Genomic DNA, 25,562 nt, shown 5'->3' with positions numbered 1-25,562 from the left:
ATGTGTAATGTAAAAGTAAAACCATTTTAATTTTTATCTAACAGTCTATAAATCTTTAGTAAAAATGCACTACCAAGTTATGATGGTTTTGAAGAACCATGACAAAGATGCTTTGATTTATCATCCAATAGGAATATCATACAGAATAAAGCAGGCCAAAAGACCCCCCAAAAAAAAAAAAAGTTCCTATTTTTTGACAGCAAAAAGAATGAACATCGCGCAAGCCCAAATTTTCCCTTTTGGCAGACCAATCACAAACACAATGTATGCATCAATGCAGTCATGAGCTCAGATACTAAGGCCAAAAGTGAATACAAAAGCCAACGACAACGCGAAAAGATTCATTAACCAAAACAAAATGTGGGTGCATGACCCGTCCTCCGGACGCGAGAGAGAGAGAGAGAGAGAGAGAGAGAGAGAGATGGCAATCAGAGAGCCCTCACCCAAAAAATGACGCGTCGTTTAGCAAAATGGAAACTATGCTTCCTTTACATGGCAAAATGGGGTCGTGGGTTAATGCCTACTTTAGCTCAGAGGAGGCCAGAGGCCCGTTCTGCAAAAAGCTGCTCCTGGTCTTATGCTCCCATACCTGCTGGAAGCTTCTGTTGTGAATCAATGTCGCTGCTCTTCTTGTGGATGTTGCTTGCCAGAAGATTTATCTGGCAGACAACAATAAGAGAGAGATTATCATTTCTATGCATTCAATCGATACAGCCACTTATGCTTGACAAGCCAAGCCACACAAAAAAAGGTTCCTTCTATAGACTAGTACAACCAACTTGATAAAAAAGAGGTCCTTGCAATCATTTAAGTGTTCAAAGCAACCATTCTGAGAAACCCATTCTGACAGTCAGGGTCGAAGTAATCCTTGCGAAAATCTATGCTAACAAGCGCTTGTCAGAAGAGGCAAACCTTCAAAATTTCAGACTTCGGATGAGGGAGGAAGTAAGCCGCAAGCACACTCAAGTGAAAATCCTGATGGGAAATTTTAAAAAAACTCCATTAGCTAATCACATTCATTTCTGCCCAGCCATTTTCTGCAAAGAAAACATGAAGAAAATCATTACCCGGAATGGATCTCCTCGCAGTGATTGAACATAAATGGAGGCTTTTGAGCCTCGACCCTGAAACATGCAAGGAAACAATTATTAATGTACAGAAAAAGACACTGGAGTCTTTAGGCATGGGAGCCACACATCCAGGATAAGCCCAGATTCAGCTTTGAAGCAAAACACAAGGTATAGACCCTTGGCACTCATCCACAAGATAGTATAACTATAGCTCCATCATGCACAGTATTGACTAAATACTATCACATCCCTTTAATGTCATTAGTGCCCAAATATACACACACAAGTGCATGCAAAGATTTTGCAATTAGTTTATGATATGACTCTAGAGATGCCGGGACACTACTATATAAAGAAGCGTGGCACGAAAAGGTTAAGTTAGGCAAAATAGTTGCAATATAAAGTAGTTCATAGGGCAGATGAACCACTGAAGATAGCAAGACACATGTCACACAATCCCCAGACTCGCACACACAGTGCACACTGTCACAACTCGCTGACATGGCACTACCAGGACCTACCACCAAGCACACAACGCCCAGGATCGCGCACACACAGAGAGAGAGAGAGAGAGAGAGAGAGAGAGAGAGAGAGAGAGAGAGAAATGAAATGAAATGTTATATTAACGTCTTCAAAAGGCCAAAATGACCTATGAGACTAGAGCGTTACAATGTGCTGAATCTGATACAGAGTCAGAGTAACAAAATGAAATGACAAAATGTGTTAGGTGGTGCAGCGGAATGATTGTTTGCGCTTTGCTCAAGATGAGTGCTCCGAACTGTGCTCAAGGTTCCTTTTAGTTCTTATGGAAGGTAGAGCCTCCCGTTCTTAATGAAAGTGCTATGATCACGAACAAAGTGAATGGACAATGTGCGTGCAAGTGTATGAGACTGAGAGACAGAGAGAGAAGAGAGATACGACACCAGAGACGTTGTAAAACCCTCCTCCGAAGGCCCCACTCTCGTAAGCGAGAGTGGTCTACTTTTTGATTGCACAAAGTGGTACAATGCGTATGCAATGGACTGATGCAACTTGGACTATGCCGATGACGACGACAGAGATGACGACGACGACGACTTGATGGCTGAAATCTGTCATCTTCTATCTGCTGATTTTCGGGACTGTTTCGGTGGCTGAAAATGACTGTTTTGGCTGCGTTTTCATGGGCTGAAATTGGGGGAACTTCTGCAACCAATTGGGGTTGTTTCTACTGCTGTACCATAGGCTCAAACCGCTGTTGTCCTACTGCGGTAAAGGCTGAAAATGAAATCGCTGACGCCTTCCTGTTGCTAGCCAAAAACGCTAGGCTGATCTGGGCTTGGCGGGCTCTCTCAACAAGAGAGGAACTGATCACATCATGCATACTACATGGGTCAAACAATATGACAAAACGGTGCCCCGATGTATGACCATAACATTTAATAAGAGAATCATCAATGGGAAGGTCCTGAGAAACTTGGGGCACACTCGTGTTATCATTCATTGCATTGACAGATGTAGTGGGTGCGGTGCTGTGGGTTCTTTAGAGTCATTCGATTCAAGCTTAGGACATGTTCTTTTTATGTGACCCTTAATGTGACAATGAAAACAACGACCTTCTTTAGAATAAGTGCTTTGTTCTTCCGAGGTGATGTAACCTCCTACAATTCCTTGTGCTACCTTTTCATCTGGAGTAAGCTTAGGTTTAGCAGTTGTGTTAGCCTTACCCTTAGATTCATTGGAAGAATTCTTTGATGAGAGACTGTTGGAAGATTGGTTAGAAGAGTTATCATTCTTACCATTCTTACCGTTCTGCGGGTTCTGAGAAGTCTGCAAGGTACTTGTGGAAGTCTTGTTCTCCTTAGGCTTTCCCTTGTTGTGCTTCATCTCCAGTGCGAGAGCAATCGCTACCGCCCTGTTGAGATCGATTGGATCGAGTACTTGATATACTCGTCCAATCCAAAGAGAAAAGCCTCTTTGCGCTCATCATCCGATTTGCGTAACTAAGTGCCTAGCTGCAAAACACGATTAGAAAAAGACATAAATGGCATATTATTTTGCTTGAGAGAGCGCCAATCGTCTTTCAATTGTGCGAGGTACTGAGGTAGCATAAACCGCGCCTTGAGCTTGTCTTGGAAATCAGCTCAATCGAAAGAAAGGGGCAATCCATTGGCTTCCTCTAGGTGCGCGGCTAGCTGTGCCTCTTGCCATGCGTGGTACCAATTGATGGCATCACCGGCAAGGTACATAACTGCCGTCAAAACTTTGCTATTTCCTGTCTTCTTAGTTATCGCAAAATAAGCACTAAATTGATGCAACCGAGAATGAATAACCGTAGCATCCATCTTAGCGTCATACTTACTGAAAATCAACTTTTCTGGACTTGATGGTTGAAATCCGCGTCGTGGCTTGCGCCACTTGATGAACTCCCACGATCTTTGGGTGGTTCAGTCCTCGAGGCTAGCACTTGGGAAATAAATTCTTGAGTGCGTAGCTCCCTTTGAGCTTCACGCTCAAGCCTCCAACGCCGCGCTTCGTGTTGCCGCTTCCTCCTTCCTTAGTTCTTTTCTGTCTTTCCTTGCGTCGCGTTCGCGTTCTAAAGCAAGGCGCTTGTCTTCCTGTTGTGCGGCAAGTCTGGCGTTTCTTTCGTCGCGCTCGCGGTCCTTGGCTTCTTGTTCTGCGGCAATTTTTGCAATTCTGTCGTCGCGCTCACGGTCCTTGGCTTCTTGTTGTTTTGCTTTGCTTGCGAGTTGTGCCAATGCAATTCGATTCGTTTCTTGTTGTTGTGCCATCATGTCCAACATCGACTTGACCATTATCTCCATAGGAGTGAGTACAACTCGTAGCGTAGATGGCGAAGGGGGAGGGTTGAAAAAGTCTCCTGGTGGGGGGAAATCTTTGCCGCCTCTCTCATGCTCATCACCTGTATGCGAAGTATCCATTCCGCTTCGGCTGACGACCATGCACTATGATCTTTGGTTCTTAAGTTCGCGAGGAACTTGGGGTTCTTGAGAGTCTTGAGTGCTTGAGATTCTTGAGGTTCTTGATTCTTGAGGGTCTTGGGTTCTTGAGTTTCTTGAGGTTTTCTTTCGCTTGCAAATCGCGTTGGAGAAGGATCTTCTCTTCACCCGAGTTCTACTCTTTTCCGCGGGCGCACCCCTTGGCGGCCTTGCGCTCAAACCAAGGTTGCTTTTTCCCACCTCACTTTGATTGGCCGGCCGCTAAGTGCACAGTCCGCTCTCAATGACTGAAAAGAGACACAAGGGGAGGCTGGACAAGCCCTTCTTTCTTGGGATTCCTGTCACTCTTCAACAAAACACAATTAGGAATCGACACGCCCAAGCGAACTTGGGTTCGTGCGACCTCAACAAGCAAAAAAAAGAATTTGTGGTTCCTGTGGTTCTTTCCTTGAGTGATACAGAACACTGCCAAAGCTCTGATACCAATGTTAGATGCAGCGGAATGATTGTTTGCGCTTTGCTCAAGATGAGTGCTCCGAACTATGCTCAAGGTTCCTTTTAGTTCTTATGGAAGGTAGAGCCTTCCGTTCTTAATGGAAGTGCTATGATCACGAACAAAGTGAATGGACAATGTGCGTGCAAGTGTATGAGACTGAGAGATAGAGAGAGAAGAGAGATACGACACCAGAGACGTTGTAAAACCCTCCTCAGAAGGCCCCACTCTCGTCGGCAAGAGTGGTCTACTTTTTGATTGCACAAAGTGGTACAATGCGTATGCAATGGACTGATGCAACTTGGACTATGCCGATGACGACGACGGAGATGACGACGACGACTTGATGGCTGAAATCTGTCATCTTCTATCTGCTGATTTTCGGGACTGTTTCGGTGGCTGAAAATGACTGTTTTGGCTGCGTTTTCATGGGCTGAAATTGGGGGAACTTCTGCAACCAATTGGGGTTGTTTCTACTGCTATACCATAGGCTCAAACCGCTGTTGTCCTACTGCGGTAAAGGCTGAAAATGAAATCGCTGACGCCTTCCTGTTGCTAGCCAAAAACGCTAGGCTGATCTGGGACTGAAATCCAAAAACGCTGAAGCTCTTGCTTGGCGTTAGTGAATTGCTGCAGTGCTGGAGTTGTCGGTGATGCAATGTTGTGGAAAACGCTAGGACTTTGTGATGCTGATGTCAAAAACGCTGATGGGGCTGATTTGCTGGCGATGGCTATAGATGGGGAAAAACGCCAAGGAAGGGGGAGGCTTGCTGGCGCTAGGTCTTGGATCTTGCTGAGAGAGGGAGGGAACACCTGTTGCTTGGAAAGCCTGTTGTGCTCCTTGCCCATCTGCCCAATTGTGCTAACTTGGGTTTGCTTATATATTAACTTAGCAAAATTGCCCTACCTACTTTTGTTGGAAAGTCACTTAAAAATAATAAGTGAAAATACCAAAAACAGGGAAAATAGGCTAAATGCACTCGAAAATTCCCCTGACTGAATCTGATGGATCCTGAAGGGAATACTAATAATCATGCCGTGTGCAACCAAAGGATATGCATCTACACTAAGTGACTGGGCATGCACGGTCTACGAATAGACTCACAAAAGTGCCAGATCACTGCTAATCTAGACTGATTGGACTGACTGAACCTTGATCATGCTGTAGCTTGTCCACGTACACATAGGGTTGGGATGTGTCACGTGACAAAATGATAAAATGATAAAATAAAAGTACTATGGGATCCTAAACTGGAGGGTGTGAACTAAGCAGCTAGCTGGGATAGCTAAATCACAAGTCACAAGAAATCCAGTATCGATCGCTAGCGGATCTTATCAATCTCCTCCATGGACAGTAGTCTGACCGGGCGTCGTGCATGCCGGGCCAAAGTGATCCGAATCCTCTAATGTAGCCTCCCTCGATGCTGTGTAGTCCTCCGCAGTCGTGGGCGTCTCGATCTCGCCAGCTTTGTCGCTCGATCGATCAGTGTGCCTCTGGTGTGAGGCGACAAGATTTGTTGTGGTAGTAGCTCCTCTGGACACTCCTCCGCAGTCGTGGGCGTCTGGATCTCCTCAGCTTTGTCGCTCGATTGATCAGTGTGCCTCTCGTGTGAGGCGACAAGATTTGCTGTGGTAGTAGCTCCTCTGGGTGTCCAGTGTCTGCTCTAAAGAAGTCTGTGATGTATCTCTGAGACTGGCTAGCCTCTCCTCTCATCAGGCTATCTCTGTGTCTGCGCAGCTCGAGCAGAAACAAACCCAGGCATCTATGATCCTCGTATCTCATGATTCTGGAGAGTGGTCCAAAGCCCTCTCTGAACAAGCAATGGAAGCGGCCTCGTATCTCGTAGTAGACGGGGCAGTGGCATGTGTAGTGTAACTCTGTCTCAGACTCCATGTCACACAGGGTGCATGTCCTGCCTCTGCTGGCACTCCGTTGTATCTCCTAGTCTCGATCCGCAGTTGGTGTAAAGATGTATGTATATGGCCAATAGCACCCCGTATCCCATGAGACAAGTGGGTGTCCATCTATTTGGGCCTCGTCACAAAACCGTCCGTCGTAAGCTGGAGAAGATGCTCTCTGTAGAAAGCCAGCTCTTGTGCCCAGCTCTTGTGCTGGCTGTACCCATGTCCTCCTGGTGTCTAGCTGAGTCAGGTCCTGGCCGATGAGCCTGGTGGTCTCGGATTGTGTAAGAGTCAAAGAGGGTGCATCTAGTGAGTACTAGAAGGGGGGCAATCTGTCTATACTAAACCCATGTGCTTGGGAGAGAGAAATGAAATGAAATGAAATGTTATATTAACGTCTTCAAAAGGCCAAAATGACTTATGACCAAAAAGTTACAAGTGATGAATCTGATACCATGTCTGAGTATGGAAATCACAAAGTTGAAAGTTACCAAGTTACAAAGAGCTAACGCTACCACTAACGCGAGAACACTAAGGAAAAACGAAATAGGGGGGGGGCGGTAGGGGAGGGGGGGTTTGTGGGTTCAGATGAAATCTCTCATCGGTCGCTGTCGGATCTCATCGACCTCCTCCATGGTCAGAACTCTGGTTGGGCGTCTTGCATGTCGAGCTAGAGTGATCTGTATCTTCTGTTGCAACCTTCGTCGGTAGTGGGAGACCCCCCGAGGTCGTGGACGTCTGTATCTTCCAAGTTCAGTGGCTCTGTCAAGCAGTGTACCTCTAGTAGGAGTAGGCTCTGAGATCTGTTGTAATGATTGCTCCGTTGGCTCTCCTCTGTCCTGTGTAAAGAACTTTGTGATTCGTCTCTGAGACTGTCTTTCCCCTGATGTCCTCAGCAAGCTCTCCCTAAGTCTGCGTAGCTCTAGCAGGAACAATCCGAGACACTTCTGATCCTTGTATCTCATGACTCTAGAAAAAGGTCCGAACCCTTCTCTGAACAGGCAGTGAAAGCGGCCGTGTATCTCATAGTATGCCGGGCAGTGACATATGTAGTGCAACTCTGTCTCTGGCTCTAAGTTACATAGGTGACATATCCTGGCTCCTGCCGGTACTCCTTGAAATCGGTCAGTCTCGATCTGGAGCTGATGTGAGGATGTGCGTATCTCTCCAATAGCGCATCTTATCCCAAAGGATAAGTGTGTATCCATGTATGCTGGCCTAGTCACAAAGCCGTCTTTCGTGAGTTGGAGAAGGTGCTCTCTGTAGAAGGCAATCTTCGTGCCCAACTCCTGTGTCGGCTGTATCCATGTGCTCCTGGTATTTAGCTGAATCAGATCCTCACGTATGAGCCTGGTGATCTCGGTCCGTGTGAGAGACAAGGAGGGTGCATCAAGGAGTATTGAAGCGGAGGTAATCTATCCATGTTGAGACCATGCGACTGAAACCATGATGTCATTTGTCCATACCAACATGCTGTATCGCCTTGTAGAGCTAGTTGTCGAGATGACTCCAGGGCAAGCCGAGCGTATCTGTCTCTGGGGAGATCCCATAGACCGTGCATAAAGGAGGTTGATCTCGTCAGTGCCTCGACTACAAAGGGGGGGGGGGGGGGGGGCCGGCTAGCTCGGCTCGGATAATCTCATGTGGTACTGAGGCCTTAGCCCGAATCATTCGAGCGATCATCGAGACCAGAGGCCTCTCCATACATCTCCATCCATCTGTGTTGCCAGATCTCCCACGGTGGTCTACTGAGGGTCCCCATACCTGAACTCCATAGAGCATAGCTGGAGTCACTAGAGTGTCAGAGCCAAAGCTTTGTTCGCGGTTCCTGAAACTGAACCTGCGAACACATCCTCTCCAGTCCTCCCAGAGCTGCATATGCTCTCGTCAGTCTAGTCTCTGATGCTCTCCTTAGCGATAACACCGGTCCACTGAATACTAGCCCAAGATAGGTATATGCATCTGTGTACTCCACAGTCTCCTAACCGTACATAAATGTGGATGTCGACCTCCTGACCCACTGTGGTGTGGTGTTGAACACCATAACCTTGGTTTTCCCCCGATTGACCGACAATCCACTATCACGAGCAAATGTATGCAGAGCATCCAAATGACGTTGCATCCCCTCTAGGGAGTCTGAAATCAGCACAATATCATCAGCATATAGTAACAGCGGAATCCATGTCCCTGCTAGTTGAGCCCTCCTGTCCCCCTGCCGCTCTACATAGTCTGAAAACTCATCCACATATATCCCAAAAAGAGTCGGGGATAGAGGGCATCCCTGCTTTACTTCAATAGTGGAGTGGACCATGTCAGACATTTCCTCAGTGGTGCGTACCCACCCCATCACTGTCTTGTATAGAGCCAGAATACCCCATATCAGCTCTGTGGGCACACCCATGTCCTGTAGTCTGTGTATAAGTCTGGCTCTCGGCACTGTGTCAAAAGCTTTGCAGAAATCCACAAAGCTACAATAGATTCTCTTGCCATGGTGTCTACCCTCCTCAATAATAGCTCTAAGTGTCAGAATCTGGTCAAGAGTGGAGAAACTCCTGAAACCTGCTTGCCCTGGTGCTCTTATTCCCTCTCGCTCTGCCCATCTACTCAGCTCCTGCTCAAGAACGGATGCATACAACCTAGCTAATGTGTGGCCAACCATGATGGTGCGATAATTTGCGGGAATCATGGGATCTCCCGACTTGAAAATAGGCACAATCGTAGACATACTCCAAGTCTCCGGGAAGCCTTCATACATGGCTCGATTAAACATCATAGCCAAGAGCTCTGCAAGCATATCCCTGGCATGGATGAAGTGCTCTGCTACCAGACCATCATGATCTTGTGTTCTCCTTGTCTTCATCCTGTCAATGGCTTTCCTTACCCTCTCGGCAGTAAAGAAAGAACATGTCTCTAGGCATGTCTCTAATGGGTCCGGCAAAGGTGGTTGCCCTATGTAGAGCGATGTGGCATATTCCCCCCATGTCTCAGTGGAGGTGACCGCGGGCGGTGGTGAATGCTCGTGGAATAGCCTCCATGCTTCGCCTGAGTCCTGACTTATAAATAGCTGGTATAGATCCCGCTCTAGCTGAGATAGATAGACCCTTTTCTTTCGTCGCACTAGGCGGTGAAAGATAATCCGTGACTGTCTATGTGTGGTAATACCCGTGAGCACTTCCCTCTGTAGTTTGATCCTCGTCTCTCTGCACTCCTCATCATACCAACTGTTTTGGGGCATGTTCCCAGATCGTCTCCGTGTGGGCTGGCTGTGGGGGTATGCCTCTGATGCTGCATCATGGAGCGTCTCTGTCAATACCTGAGTGAGTTCATCTAGTGGCCGTCCCGGCTCCTGGGTGCATAGCTGCCTGTATGTCTCATCCATATACACAGAATCCGTCTCCCTCATGAAAGTATACCGAGTGTGCGTGGGGACCTCTCCTAATGGAGTTGTGCTGAACTAAAAGGTCAGGGTGAAAGACACGATAGCATGATCAACTGCTACTCCAACTGGCCTAGTGCCCACCATGATATCCTGAAAGAAAGGGATGAGACCTGGATGGGCCATAACATAATCCACTGTGCTGGCACCATGTCGGTGTGGAAAGCAAGTAAAACCTCCAGCTGTCGAAAATCTTTGTAGGCCATTCACAATGGCCAATCTGTGTGTGGTTCCCATATCTATCAAGTATCTGCCATATTCAGTGTATTCCTCATCTTGTGATAGTCTGGATAGACCCATCTCTGTGACGTCCAGCTCCCTAAGCATCTCTTCGGAAGTATCATAAAATATTGTCTGATGGTGGGCAGTTTTAGCATTGAAATCCCCTAGTATGATAATGTCACCATCCTTGGAAAACTCCCATATGTCATTATCCAAAATAGCAAAGGGGGATTGTCCTCTAGGTAATGCATATACTGACGTACTAGGAGGAAAGTAACAAAGAGCAAATGTAGAGATATCTGCCCGTCTCTGCCCTGAGCCTCACCCACATGTACCTACCCTGTTCATCCTTGCGTGCTATATATATCATTGGCTGCAGTTCCTCCCTGAATAGAAATGCCACTCCCCCTGAGCCCCGTCCTCGATGCTCGGATCTGGTCTCCTGTCTGCAGACTGTCTCCCATCTATATCCGCTCACCTGTGGCATGGATTGTCCCGGTGCTTGATGCGTCTCAGAGTAGAAAATGATGTCTCTCCCCGTGAAGCTATCCTCAAAGGCCCCTACATCAAGACGGAGTGACCCATTACAATTCCAGGTTGCCATCTTTAGTGTGGTCCCATAGGACTCGCACCGTCATGCGGGGCGTCACTCCAATATCACCACCTTTCCATCCCTGTAAAAAGCAATCTTCCCCTTTTCCCTTGCTGCTCTTATTTCCAGCATTACTTCTTGCATATGAGCAATCTGTGAGAGGGTGAGGTCATCTCCAAGAAAGATGCCCGTCTTACTTAGAGTCGCTCTCTTCTTCAAGAAGTCTTTCTTCGTTTCCATGGAGGGGAGCGGAGAATGAGTGCCCTTTCCTTCGAGGTTTCTCCGTTGCTCCCACTTTTCTTAGTGCCCACTCTCCAAGCCCTCCTTTGCGTCTGCTCGTTGACCCCCACCAGAGTCATGAGTTCTTTCACCTCTTTATCTACACTATCTTGGTCTCTGAGGCATAGTCACAAGGGACGCATTCCGGGACGGGGGAACGGGGGATGGGGGACGGGGCTGAAATGGATTTTTAGTGTAAAAAAGAGAGCGGGACGGCAAGTGGGGACGGGAAGCCCGAAAAAGGGCGTCCCCTGTTACTATGCTCTGAGGCCACATATCCTTACGTGTAAGGCCCGCACACGTCTCCTTTGCTCCTCTTCTAGTGTCAAGTTGATGATGGTTGGTGTGGGGGTGGGAGTTATTTCCTTGCCTTTCCCTTTCTTGACAATTCGATCCATTTTTCTGCCTTTTCTGCTTTTTGCTGGGTCTTTGTGATGACATCTACCCACGAGGTCGTCATTTCTTTTGGTTGCTCCCCACCTTCTTTGATGGCCCGTACTTGTTCCTTAATCGTTTAAGCTCTTCAATGACAAAGGGTTGAAGTTCTCCCTCTTCGAGGACATTCTGCGATCGCACCTCTACAAGCTCTTTCTTGAGTAGTGCGATTTCCTCATCTTGGGCCTTCACGCGATCTTCAAGTGTATGTATCGTGCTTTTCTGGGTTGCCACGCGTGCGTCAAGTCCGTTAATAGTACCTAAGAGGTGGCGGTTGATCTTGCTGATGGACTCGCTCAATTCTTCTTTGCATTTTTGGATGGCATCCTCCACTGGGTCATCCTTGCTATTCGGCTTTCTCATGATTGAGAGGCCGTGGCAGGGAAGGGAAAGGGAAAGGAAGGGAAAGGGGTTTTTTTTTTCTCTCTCTATGCGGGCAGACCTATTCTCTCTCTACGCTCTTGGATTTCCTCTCTGTACGCATTCTCTCTCTACGCCTCAAATCCATCCACTCTCTCTACGCCTAAACTTCCTTCTCTCTCTATGCTAGAAAAAGATCCATCCACTCTCTCTACGCTACAACTTCCTCCTCTCTCTACGCTTGTGCAAAAAGGTCCATTCTCTCTCTACGGGGGGGGGGGGGGGGGGGGGAAAGGTTAAGATTGCAGGAAAATGAGGCACAGGGACGGGAGCAGAGAGCGCGCAAGGGCGGGTGTAGAGCAGCCGCGAGCAAGGGCGGCGGGAGCCCGCGCCGGCAGGCCGGCAGTGCGTGAGCGGGGGGGGGGGGTGTGCAGAGCGGCGTGCGAGCAAGGGAGGTGCAGAGCAGCGCGAGCAAGGGGGGGAGGACAATGGGAGCAGGGGGGGACAGCGGGAGCGGCGGGAGAGAGGGAGAGGGACAGCGGGAGCACAGAGAGAGAGAGAGAGAGAGAGAGAGAGAGAGAGAGAGAGATTTTATTATCGTCCTCGGAGGTCAAATATGACCTATGGGACCAAAGTTACATGTGATGTAGTATGTGTATGGCTGATGAGAGAGAGAGAGAGAGAGAGAGAGAGAGAGAGAGAGAGAGAGAGAGAGAGAGAGAGAGAGAGAGAGAGAGAGAGAGAGAGAGAGAGAGAGAGATGAAATGAAATGAAATGATATATTAACGCCTTCAAAAGGCCAAAATGACCTATGAGAGCAATGCATTACAAACTTGTGAATCCGGTACCGTGTCTGAGTACAAAAAAAGAAATACTAAAATGAATCTTTAAGTGCTACTAGCTCGAACTGTGGGGTATGTGTGATCACTGATACAATGGGTGCCCAATCCAGGAGAAAGATACAATGGGTGATGAATCCATCCTCATCTGTACTCTAAATGTTGAGATAGTATGGCTCGAATCCTCTGTTGTAGTCTTAGTCAATGCTGTGAAGCTCCTCTCCTCAATCCTGGGCGTCTCGATCTCCCTTCCAATGCTCGGTTAATGAGAGTACCACGGGTGTGAGTATGAGTTGAGCTTTGCAATGGTGGCTGCTCCTCTATCTGTTTATTGTTTGGGGTGAAGAAATCAGTAATCTGTCTTTGGGACTGTCTCTCTCCAGGTCTCCTCAATAAACTATCTCTGTGTCTGTGTAACTCAAGTAGATACTGGCCAACACATCTCTAGTCCTCATAGCTCATGACTCTCAAGAAGGGTCCGAAGCCTTCTCTGAATAGAGAGTGGAAGCAACCTCGTATCTCGTAATACAATGTGCACTGACATATATAATGTGTCTGTCTTTGGCTCTGTATGGCTTAGGCGGCATATCCTGCTAGTTGTTGGTATCCCTCTGAATCTACCGGTCTCAATCTCAAGCTGGTGTGAAGATGTCCGTATCTAACCAATGGCACACCGTAACCCATGAGATAGATGTGTATCCATAATGCTGGGACAAATCACAAACCCATCCCCTATGAGTTGAAGGAGATGTTCTCTACAGAAAGCCATCTTCGTGCCCAACAATTGTGTCGGCTCTATCCATGTCCTCTTGGTGTCCGACTGGGTCAGGTCCTGGCGAATGAGTCTAGTAATCTCCACCCGTGTAAGAGACAACGATGGTGCATAAAGGGAGTATTGGAAGGGAGGCAAGTTGTCCATGCTAAAACCATGTATCTAGAACCATGATGACATCTGTGCATACTAGCATGATGTGTCCCACGGTAAAGCTAATTGTCTGGAGTACTCAAGGGCCAATCTGGCATATCTGTCTCCGGTAGTATCCCATAAGCTGTGCATAAAGGAGACTAATCTTGTAAGCGCCTCTATCTCTATTTGGGGGGGGGGGGGGGGGGGGGGGGGGGGGGCGCTAACTCCGCTCTAATGATCTCTTGTGGCGCGGGGGCCTTGGCTCCAATCAGCCGAAGCCAGAGCTTTGTTCGAGGTTCCTGGAATTGAACCTGCGAACACATCCTCTCCAATCCTCCCAAGGCCGCATACGCTCTGGTCAATTTAGTCTCTATTGCTCTCTTCAAAGAAAACTTTGGCCCAATGAAGATTACCCCAAGATAAGTGTATGCATCTGCGTACTCCACAATCTCCCGACCATAAGTGAATGTAAGTGTTGATCTCCTGATCCACTACGGTGTGGTGTTAAACACCATAACCTTGGTTTTACCAAGGTCAACACAATATTATCAGCATATAACAACAATGGAGTCCATGTCCTTGCCAGTTGGGCACCTCTGTCACCCTCTCTGTAAATGTAATCAGAAACCTAATCTATATACATACCAAATAGAGTAGGAGACAATGGACAACCTTGTTTCACTCCAATAGTCGAGTGAACTAAATTAGATATTCCCTTTGGAGTGCATACATGTCCCACCACTAATCTATATAGAGCCATGATCCCCCAAATCAACTCAATGGGCACTCCCATCTCCTGTAGTCTGCGCATCAGTCTGGCTCTGGGCGCCATGTCAAATGCTTTGCGGAAATCCATGAAGCTACAATAAATCCTTCTCCCATGTGCCCTACCCTCCTCAATGATGGCTCTGAGTGTCAGCATATGGTTTAGGGTTGAGAGAGAGAGAGAGGGAGAGAGAGAGAGAGAGAGAGAGAATATTAACGTCTTCTAAAGGCCATATTGACCTATGAGACTAGAGAGTTATTGAAACCGGCCCGTAGGGCGGTAGACTTTAGCTTTCACCCAATTCTTTACTTGATAAACTTTACTTGACTTTACGACACAGATGAAAACTTCACAAATAAACCTGTGACTGGAATTAACACTTCAAACAAAGCACGGCTTGGCCGCTAGATTGCTACTGAGCAGACAGTGACACCCTGTAGGCCCCAAAGACTGGCGCCCCTTTCGGTATTTCTTTATTCTTATAAAACTTGGGAGAAAACCTGCAAGTTCCTACGAGCTCTCCCACTTTTACCGGGCTGAAAATGACCTACTCTAGCCCGATTTCGGTAGCATAACCGCAGCAGGAGGCTTCACACACAAATTCCCCATGCCAAAGGTGACTTTCCCGGCGCACACGAACACTTTCCTAAACCTGGCGAGAATCTGCAGCACGCTGAATCCTCTGTTTTCTGCCCTGAAAATGCACCAGATCACCTGTACAGTGATCCCAACGCTTTCCTGAAGCTCCTGGGGGTACTAGGGATCAATTAGGTCCAAAACCTTAAACCTGCAAAAATACACAGCAGGCTGTATTTTTCTGTTTTGGGCTCTGTTTCGCGTGCCAGTCGCATCTGTAGCAAGCCCTCGAGCTCCCACACCTGTAGGGCTACTTGCCCTTTGAATCAAACAAGATTTCTCGCGTGAAATCTCTCCGAATTCACCTGTACCTGCAGGGGATTTGCAACTAGCTAATCTAGTACCTGTGCAAGAGGCTGTTGCCTCGGCAATCGCGCATGAACCCACACAACTGTACATACAGATGAAAAGCCCTCGAGCGGGGCATCACGTTTCTGTATTCAAAGGGGGAGAGAGATGCAGGATAGCAGAATCATCGCGCTACATAAGACAAGGGAGAAGCCAAGCTTTCCATTAAAGCTGTGATCACTTGCACCCACTACTCATACACACAGTAGTTCACTTACTTAGCTAAAATCAGCCTCCCTTCTTGAAATGGGTGCCCCCTCTTCATGCAAGTTGGGAAAACTGCTCTGGAGCCGCCATGTGTCCACCTTGCCTCTTTTGAGTTAATTTCCTAGTACCCACCGACTTATAAGTGTAGCGAGGGGCCTAAATGACTTTGAACTGAGCCTAGACACCCTTTTACAGCTTGGATTCCAGTGCTGACTGGCCCGACCATCTCGTGGCGACTTGCCTTTCCTGACTGCACGTGAAACTCTCGGCGGCCAGCCATTTCACACTGGCCACACAATGTCCGACCATTTGTAACTTCAAAAAAGAGGGTCCCAAAAGTTAAATAAAAATCAAGGGAAAGAAACCAACAATTAACGTTAGTGGTTACCACAGCCTTCTGACATACCCCCCTCTTGAAATCGCAAACGTCCTCGATTGCATGCCAAATATACATGACATAGATGATTTAGTGTGATTAGCACCCTTTTATCATCACATGTATCCGCATGAAAGTCCATGAAACATGGATACAAATGACTTAATGAAACCTTTATACTTTTGTCATTTCATCTACGATAGAAGTGAGCATAATACCTTTAGCATTTGTAGAGCAGTGTCCACTTCTATTGACCTAAATCCGTATGTACATTTGATGTGCTAGCTCCATCATTACCCCTCTTTCGAGCACGTTGGGTTGGGGCATACGTAGATTGTAACTCAAAGGCTTCAAGGTAAAGTTGCAATACATTTGGTCACTCCAAAAGTTCACACTCTTCCATCTAGTTTGCATCCATAGGTGGATAGTTCTTGAACTTCACCAAATAACATCCTACAACCTGTCCCTTAACTTTTCTTTCCTTATGTGCCAAAATCTGCTAAGGTACCAAGGTCTCATCAAGTTCCTCAACTTCTGGCTGATTTTCATCAGGCATATCTTCTGGCACATCTCCCATGAAGGGTCTTAGAAGACTCACATGAAACGCATTATGAATCTTCCAAGTATCAAGCAATTTCAGCCTAAAAGCAACATTGTGATCTTCTCAAGTACTTCAAAAGGCCCATAGTAACGCATGATGAGCTTCAGAAACAACCTTTCCTTGCCCTTCATCTTCTTTAACCTTGCCTTTTCAAACCGTAAAAGCACCCAATCACCAGGTGAAAACAACAATTCAGGACAATGACGATCAGCAACCCTTTTCTGCTTTGCCTTAGTCTTCTCCAAGGCAAGCTTGATTTCTTATACATTTCATCCATATTCTCAACATAACGATCTGCTTCGAAAATTGTCCTTTGTGTGCAAAATGAGAGGAACCTTTTTCCCACCCTCAACAATCTCAAAGGGTGCCTTGCCTGTTAACGAATGCACCGTATTGTTGTACGCATACTCAAGCATAGGTAGATACTGTTCCCACTTGCCCTTATTATCTGACACATAACACTTCAGCAGATCCAAGACAGTAGAATTAGCCTCTTCTAATTGTCCATCAGTTTGTGGATGAAATGAAGCTGAAAACTTGAGCGTGGTGCCCATGTTTTCAAACAAGCCTCTCCAAAACAGGCTCTCCATACGAGGAACACGATCACTGACAATTGATTGTGGCATACCATGGTACTTCAAAACATTGTACATAAACAATTGTGCCATCCGGTCAGGTTTTATCTTCTTCCTGAAAGGAACAAAATGGGCCTACTTGCTCAACCTGCAAATAATGGTCTATACACCATCATTCCCTGTCGGTGTTCTTCGAAGATCGAAGATAAAATCCATAGCAATGCTTTCCCATGGCTTATTTGGAATAGGCAGTGGCTGTAACAACCCTGGTGCCTTTTGTCTGTCAAACTTGACCTTTTAGCAAATCAGCATGCTCGCACAAAGGCATCCATATCTCTCCTCAAAGTAGGCCAATAAAAGAACGGCTTGACCTCTTTCACCGTCACATCTATACCACAACGCCCGGCATACGGTGGGACATGGCTTTCTACCATAACCTTATGTTGCAATGGCCTAGTGACACATAATCTGCCATGCATCATCATAAAAGCGTCCTTAAGGAGGTAGTGCTCATGACGTTGCCCATCTTGCAACTGTTCAAAGATTCTTGCAAAATCTTCATCAATAGCATACTATTCCTTCATGTCATCAAGCTCATGATGATAAGGAATTGACACAACTGAAATTTGTGGCTTTCTTGATAACGCATCAACCACAAATTCTTCTTGCCTTCCACATACAAAATCTGAAAGTGGAACATAGAGAGAATGTTTGCCCCATCGCATATGCTTTTCGGATAGCTTTGACTGTGTCAAGAAGTATTGCAAGGTCTAGTGATCTATCTGGACAACAAAATCAGCACCTAACAGGTAGTGCTTCCAACTAGAGAGGCATGAATGACGGCCAGTAGCTCTTTCTCGTAGATTTGCTACTAGGTGGAGCGGAAGTGAATGTTGAACTTTGCTCAAGATGAGTGCTACAAACTGTGCTCAAGGGTTCCTTTTACTTATGGAAGGGAGAGCCTTCCGTTCCTTTAGTGAGAGAGTGCAATGGACACAAACAAAGTGATGAGCACTGTGAATGAAGGTGCTGAGACTGAGAGATAGGAGAGAGAAGAATACGACACCAGAATGTTGTCAAACCCAAGGCCCCACTCTCTATGGCGAGAGCGGTCTACTATTGATTGCACAAATCTCTACAATGCTTGGACTTGCCGGCGATGTCGACGATGATGATGACAACGAGATGGGCTGAAATCTGAAAATGCTAATGGCTGAAATCTGCAAATCTTTATCTGCTGAATTCTGACTCTATGTCGGTAATGACGGCGATGACAACGATGCAATGACGACGCGCTGAAAACGCAGATGCTGAAATCTGCGTTTTCCAGGCTGAATCTGCAAACTACGCTGGATCTGATCGTGCGGCGAGGATCTACTGCGAGAAGGTGAGATCTGCGAGGTTTGGGACTTCTTCTGCGGTGTCTAGGTGGTGAAAACTGAAAATGTTGATGCTTCTTGGTGTTCCGTCGCGGTGAATCTGCAAAACGCTGAAGGGTTGTGCTGATGTAGAAACGCTAGGACTGAAAACTGTTCTGCTGCTGCCAGTTGTCCTTCAAATGCAAAACGCTAGGCTTCTTGACCTGTCTTGCTGCCGGGGCTGATCTGCTCTGCAAAAAACGCCAAGCTGCCTGTGGATGAAAACGCTAGGTCCTTGCAGATGCAAAAACGCTAGCTCTGTTGATGTGGGGGGTCTTGCTGAGAAGGTGTCTGTTGAACTTTGGTTCCTGCTGCCTCTTTTGCCAGAAAAGTGCTAGCGCTAGGTTTGCTTATATACATCATTGCCCAAATTGCCCTACTCAGTTCCCAACAGAAGTCACTTAAAAATAATAAGTGAAAAATGTCAAAAATAGGAAAAATAGGTCTATGCATTGTAAAAATGCTCCTGATGGGTTCTGACTGTAATCTGATGATCATGCTGTGTGCAACTAGAGGATATGCATCTAATCTAAGTGTCTGGACATGCACGGTCTCTGAACAGACTCATAAAAGCCCAGAACACTTCCTAAACTAACTGAACTAAACCCATGTCATGAAGTAGCTTGTCCATGTACACATAGGGTTAGATGTGCACGTGACATTTGCATAGTCTTTTCTGACCCTTGCAAAATTCTGCTCTCGTAAGCTACTACCCAACCATCTTGCACTAGCATTGCCCCAATACTATTGCCTCACGCATCCAACCGGACTACAAATGACTCCCTGAGATCTGGTAACACAATTACTGGATCCGAAGTCATCTTTTCCTTTAAGAGATTAAAAGCCGAAATCTCTTTTTGTGTCCACTTGAACGTGACACTCTTTCTTTTGTAGAGCATGAAGGGGTGAAGCAATCTCGGCAAAATTCCTAAGATAAACCTTCTGTAGTAAGAGCATAAGCCCAAGAAGCTACGGACATCAAGCATGGTCTTTAAATTTGGCCATGTCCTAATTGCTTCAACCTTAACAAGATCCATTCAGACACCATCCTTTGACACTATGTGGCCAAGAAAGTGAATCTCTTCGAAAAAGAACTCACTTTTCTTAGGATTAACGAGCAACCTGTGACTGTGTAGCTCTTCGAAGACAATGGTCAGGTGACGCCTATACTTCTCTTCATTCTTTGAAATTTGAAGAGACTATCATGTCATCAAAGAATGTGCCGACAAACTTTTGATGTGGGCGGAAAATCCGATCCATCATTCTATTGAACGTAGCTCGATCATTTGTAAGACCAAACGGCATCACTAAGAGCTCATACAGACCAAATGTCGTCCTAAACGCAGTCTTGTGCACATCCTCTGGCATGATACGAATTTGATGGTACCCACTCTTAAGGTCTATCCTGTTGAAAATTGCAGCACCCTCTAATCTGTCAAGAATATCATCAATCCTTAGGATAGGAAACATGTTCTTGATGGTATTCTTATTCAGGGCATGGTAGTCAATACACAGGCGCCAAGAGCCATCCTTCTTCTGCACTAAAAGCACTAGGGAGCAAAAGGGTGAAGAACTAGGTTGAATCATCCCTTTCTCTAGCAGCTCCTCTACTTGGCCCATAATCTCTTTCTGTTGAGCCACACTAACCCTGTAGGGAGACCTATTTGGTGGGCTACAACCTGGCACCAAATCTATCACATGAGCCTTAGGCCTCTCCGATGGCAACCGAGACGGTAATGAGTCAAAAAAAGTCATTAAACTCTCACAAAAATGCTGACCTTTCTTTATCTAGCACAGATAAATTTGAATGAGAATTATCTGAAACATCACGTGCAAAAACCAAGTACGCAAAAAGATGATTCTTAATTACAGAAGTGATAGCCAAAGCACATACAATAGGGACAAACTCCCCTTTAAGCTTTACATCCAGGATGTGAGTTTTGCCCATATGTTGAAGGGTGATCTTTTTGTTGAAGACATCCAGCACTCCATGTACACGGAACAACCATGGGATTCCCAACAGCGCATCGCACCCTTCCAGTGGCATGATGTAAAATTCTTATGTGTCCACATATGACTGAATATGCAGACATAGCTTTCCAATGATAGGCGTAACACACTCTGAGCGGCTAGGACATCCAACAATGCCTTTGTTGTGTACCCCATCTCTTCACCCAGCTTAATGGCCAATTCTGTTGACATAAAGTTTGCTTTAGCACTTGGATCAAAGAAGATAAGTGTTCTCTGGTCTCTGACTTTACCCCACGCTTTGCATAGCTCATTGGCATCTGAACTTGGCCTATCACCCACCATATCTGGCACTAGACATGTCGTGGGTTTAGGCTTCTTGCCTTTCCTGTCCTCTTTATCATCCGAATCAGCTGGTCTTCTTCTTTGTGAACAATATGTAGCAAAGTGACCAAGTTGTTCGCATATAAAGCATTTGTTCATAGCCATTAAAGCCTTCTTTTCCTCGAACAACTTGCACACAAAAGGCTTCCTTTTCATTTTCTTGGCCTGTCTTTCAGACGTCTTGGCTGAGTCCTTGCCTTTATTTGCCTTTTCAGACCCCTAGGATGCTTCAGGAGTCGCTTCACAACAGGCTTCTTTGCTGAATTTTTCTTTTGCTGCCCCCCTTTCACGTTGCCCGGAAACCCACTGTCCTCTTCCTTCAACAAGGCAAGACTGGTGTTGGCAACTTCCATAAGCTAAGTGAGGGTAGCCACTCTGTTCTTTGTACAGTAATCTCGAAACCCTTTAGGCAACTCACAACAATACTTCTCAATTTGCTCTGTCAGTGGCACAAACCTGTAGGAGGTTATTGAGAACAACGCTTTACAAAACCTCTGATTGTGCTCCTATAGGCTCTTGCAAGTAGCCGCAGTGAGTTGGTGTTAATCTGTCATGACATCGGCTTCAAATTCATTTGACATCCATGCAGATGAAAACATTTCCTTGAAGTATACCCATGTGGTGGGTGCCTGTCCTTGCATCAACAGTGTCGTTCACCATGTAAGCGCATTGCCTTTCAAGAAAGTGGCAACTTTCTTAACATTGGAGGCCTCTGTAAAATCCCCCCCTACATAAGTTGTATCAAAGTGTTGGAGGAAAGTAAGAGCCTTTGCTTTATCCTCAAAGCCGCTGAAAGTATCAAACTTTACATTTGCACCACCTTCTTTGTATTCTTTTGGCTTTCCAATGCTCCCAAATTGTCATAGGGAAACGTCTACAACATGAGCATTGTACTAGGGATCATTGGTGCCCCTTGGCCATTCACATTTTGTGACATCGGTGCCATATGTGGCTGCTGGTCGGGAAAACCAGCAATGCCAAAATTGCCTTGTGGCACCCGAAACTGGCCCTGAGTGCATTGAAACCCTTGTTGCATGCCAATATTACCATACATGGGGTTTGGCATCATGCCTTGCGAACCCCCAAACATTGTTCCTCACATATATTGCTGGTTTCCAAGCGCATAACCAGCCATGCTTTGAAACTCTGATCCACCACCAAAATACCCAAGATGTACCGTGGGTGGTGGAAAAACCTGTTGCATAGCTTGGAAACTGGTTCCCTATCCATTTAATGCAACATGCGGACTCTAAAAGGTGGCTGGCTGAATTGGTAAAGCCTGTGGAATAGGCGTCCTAACCACCTGTTCGTGGACAGAAGGAACTTGTCTTGGAGCTCCTTGTGACTCCACAACATGTGAGTGCTCCCCACCCTGCTGGGACGCACAAGGGACCTGGGCTTGAGCCTCAATAGGCTCTATTGCATGAGACGGTTGCCTTGTCTATTGTGACACTGGCGGCGCTTGCAGATATTCCATAAACCTAGGATTCTGCACCAACTGAGAGAACACATTCACATTAGCAACCAACTGTGTCCTGAACGCATCCTCGTCTAGTTGCCCAATCATAAACCCTTGACCTTGTGGAGCATTCACATCAACAAAAGGTACAGACAAGGGTCGCCGTGAACTCTCGCCAACCTTAAACACTAGAGGAATAGCTTGTCTGTCTTGTGAAGAGGAACCCTCTTCTCTGGCATCTTGTCCTTTCAGCCATAGTGTAATTCCAAGTTCCTGTACTCTGTGTCTTCGTCGTAAACCAACCAGGGCTCACTTATCGAGGAAAAAGTGATTCTGTCCCAACGATGGAACCATGAAACCGGCCCGTAGGACACCCGATTCTTTACTTGATAAACTTCACTTGACTTTACGACACAGAGGAAAACTTCACGCATAAACATGTGACTGGAATTAACACTTCAAACAAAGCATGGCTTGGCAGCTAGATTACTACCAAGCAGACAGTGACACCCTGTAGGCCCCAAAGACTAGGACCCAAAGATTGGCGCCCCTTTCGGTATTTCTTTATTCTTATAGAGCTTGGGAGAAAACTTGCAAGTTTCTACGAGCTGTCACACTTTTACCGGGCTGAAAATGGCCCTACTCTAGCCCAATTTCGGTATCATAACCGTAGTAGGAGGCTTCACAGACAAATTCCCCATGCCAAAGGTGAGTCTCCCGGCGCATACAAATACTTTCCTAAGCCTGGCAAGAATCTGCCCTGAAAATAAACCAGATCACTTGTACAGTGACCCCAACGCTTCCCCAAAGCTCCTAGGGGTACTAGGGATCAATTAGGGCCAAAAATCCCAAACCTGCAAAAATACACAGCAGGCTGTATTTTTCAGTTTTGGGCTCCGTTTCGCGTGTTGGACGCATCCATAGCAAGCCCTCGAGCTCCCGCACCTGTAGGACTTGCCCTTTGAATCGGATGAGATTTCTCGCGTGAAATCTCTCTGAATTCACCTGTACCTGCGAGGGATTAGCAACTAGCTAATCGAGTACCTGTGCAAGAGGCTCTTTGCCTCGGCAATCGTGCATGAACCCCCACAACTGTACATACAGATGAAAAGCCCTCGAGCGAAGCCCTCGAGCGGGCCATCACGTTTCTGCATTCAACGGGGGAGAGAGACGCACTAGAGCGAAATCATCGCACTACATAAGACAAGGGAGAAGGCAAGCTTTCCATTACAGCTGTGATCACTTGCACCCACTACTTACACACACAGTAGTTCACTAACTTAGCCAAAATCAGCCTCCGCTCTTGAAATGCCCCTTCATGCCAGTTGGGAAAACTGCTTTGGAGCCGCCATGTGTCCACTTTGCCTCTTTTGAGTTAATTTCCTAGTACCCACCAACTTATAAGTGTAGCGAGGGGCCTAGAGGACTTTGAACTGAGCCTAGACACCCTTTTACAGCTCGGATTCCAGTGCCGACTGGCCCGACCATCTCGTGGCGACCTGCCCTTCCCGACTGCGGGTGAAACTCTCGGCTGTCGGCCATTTCACACTGGCCACACAATTAACTGTCATTTGCGACTTCAAAAAGAGGGTCCCAAAAATCAAATAAAAATTAAGGGGAAGAAACCAATAACTAAGGTTGGTCGTTGCCATAGTCTCGTGAGAGTTACATCATGGTGAATCTGATACAAGGTCTAGATAAAAAGAAAGAAAGAAACTAACTAAACAAAAACAGTACTAGAGCTGCAAAAGGTGGGTATCAAGAGCCTAAGAGGTACATATACAAAAAGCGGGTGCGTATATCTAAAAATAGATACAAAATGGTGGATATGTGTATCATAAACCAAAGATGGCTCGGATTGGTCGCTTCATGATCTTGTCGATGTCCTCCAATAGTGAGAGTTTGCACAAGGCGTCTCCCATGTCTCCCCAATATAGATCTCATCCTCTACTGCAACCTCCTCCATCGTTGGGAGCATCCCCTCATCCTTGGCCTCCAAGATCTCCCCAATGGGCCTACTACTCTCTCAAGGGGAATTGCACCTCTTCAGTGTCAACTCTAGATTCAAGTGTTAAGTTACTTTTCAGTCTTTTGGAGTTGTTTGATGCCTATTCAAATGATTTTCCTGTTGGCATGTCGTGCTAGCCGATTACAATGGTATCATAGCTTAGCAGTTTGCTTTTGCAACGAGCAAACCGGTCCAAATTCTACTAAAGACTTGCAACATGGAAGCTAAACAGTAGTTAAAAAGTGGTAAGGAAGCCCCCCCTCATGGGAGGATGTCAGGTGTAGCGGAATTGAATATGGTGAAGATCTAGTTTTACACTTCCACAAATCCTTCAACTTCTTTCCTTGTGTTAGTGATTCTTTTTAGCTTCAATTATGGTTCCTTTTACTTTCCCCTGAAGAGAGGGGTTGAGAGACTGCAATAGAGATGTGTAGAGGGAGGGAGAAAGAGAGAGAAGAGAAGAGTGACACGCGATGGGGTCCCAACCAACCCTCTCAAGGGCCCCCCACACCATTGCCGATGTGGTATTTGCTTTTGATTGCATAAATGGAATGTACACACAATGCAATACCTCATGCAAACTCTACTGACGCGAATGATGACAATCGCCGCGGTAACTCCCCAAGAAGCTGATTTGGTGCACCTTGGATCCTTCTCGATGTGGGATTGTGGATGGCCACCAAGGGGCTGATTTGCACTCCCGATGTGAGGAATGAAGGGTTGAATGTTGGCTGCAAAAACGCAGATCTGCAACAAAAAACGAAGCAGATCTCTAGCATAAAGCGGGGCTGAAAGCGCAGATCTCGATGACAGCGATGGTGTCACAAACTGGTGACATGGCTGCCCAATACACACACACAAAGCCTCCCCTGCAGGAACTCCCGGAAATGCGGGCAGAAAAGCTGACGTGGCAGCCTCCGCGTTTTGCAGCGTGATTCACGGACCTGTACAGAATTTCCGCTTTTTGCGGCACTGATTACGGCAGCAGGGCAGAATTTTGGACTTGCTTTTTGGCTACGCAAGTTGAGAGAGAGAGAGAGAGAGAGAGAGAGAGAGAGAGAGAGAGAGAGAGAGAGAGAGAGAGAGAGAGATGAAATGAAATGTGATATTAACCTCTTCAAGAGGCCAAAATCACCTATGAGACCAAAAAGTTACAATTGGTGAATCTGATACCATGTCTGAGTACGGAAATTAGAAAGTTACAAAGAACTAACACTAACACTAAGACACTAAAGCACTGGGGGGGGGGGGGGGGGGGGGGGGGGGGGGGGGGGTGTTTTGTGGGTTCAAATGAAATCTCTCATCGATCGCTGTCGGATCTCATCGACCTCCTCCATGGTCA

General features: G+C 46.6%; 1 protein-coding gene across 2 annotated transcripts in view; it reads right to left on the bottom strand.

The window, feature by feature from the left end:
- Positions 1-322: 322 nt before the first annotated feature.
- Positions 323-25,562, bottom strand: part of LOC147464270 (transducin family protein / WD-40 repeat family protein) — an 80,375-nt gene continuing 55,135 nt past the window's right edge. For both annotated transcript variants that reach the window (XM_086513805.1, XM_086513800.1), the window contains 3 exons: positions 1,068-1,124; positions 913-975; positions 323-659 (listed from right to left, as the gene is read on the bottom strand). In XM_086513805.1, coding sequence (XP_086369931.1) covers positions 576-659; positions 913-975; positions 1,068-1,124 — 204 coding nt within the window. In that variant the 3' untranslated portion in view covers positions 323-575. The remainder of the gene's footprint in view (positions 660-912; positions 976-1,067; positions 1,125-25,562) is intronic.

This window comes from Adiantum capillus-veneris, chromosome 1, assembly GCF_014529385.1.
Source record: "Adiantum capillus-veneris isolate H3 chromosome 1, ASM1452938v2, whole genome shotgun sequence".
NCBI lineage: Eukaryota > Viridiplantae > Streptophyta > Polypodiopsida > Polypodiales > Pteridaceae > Adiantum > Adiantum capillus-veneris.
Note: the sequence above shows the minus strand (reverse complement) of the source record. Positions and strands in the feature narration are given on the sequence as shown.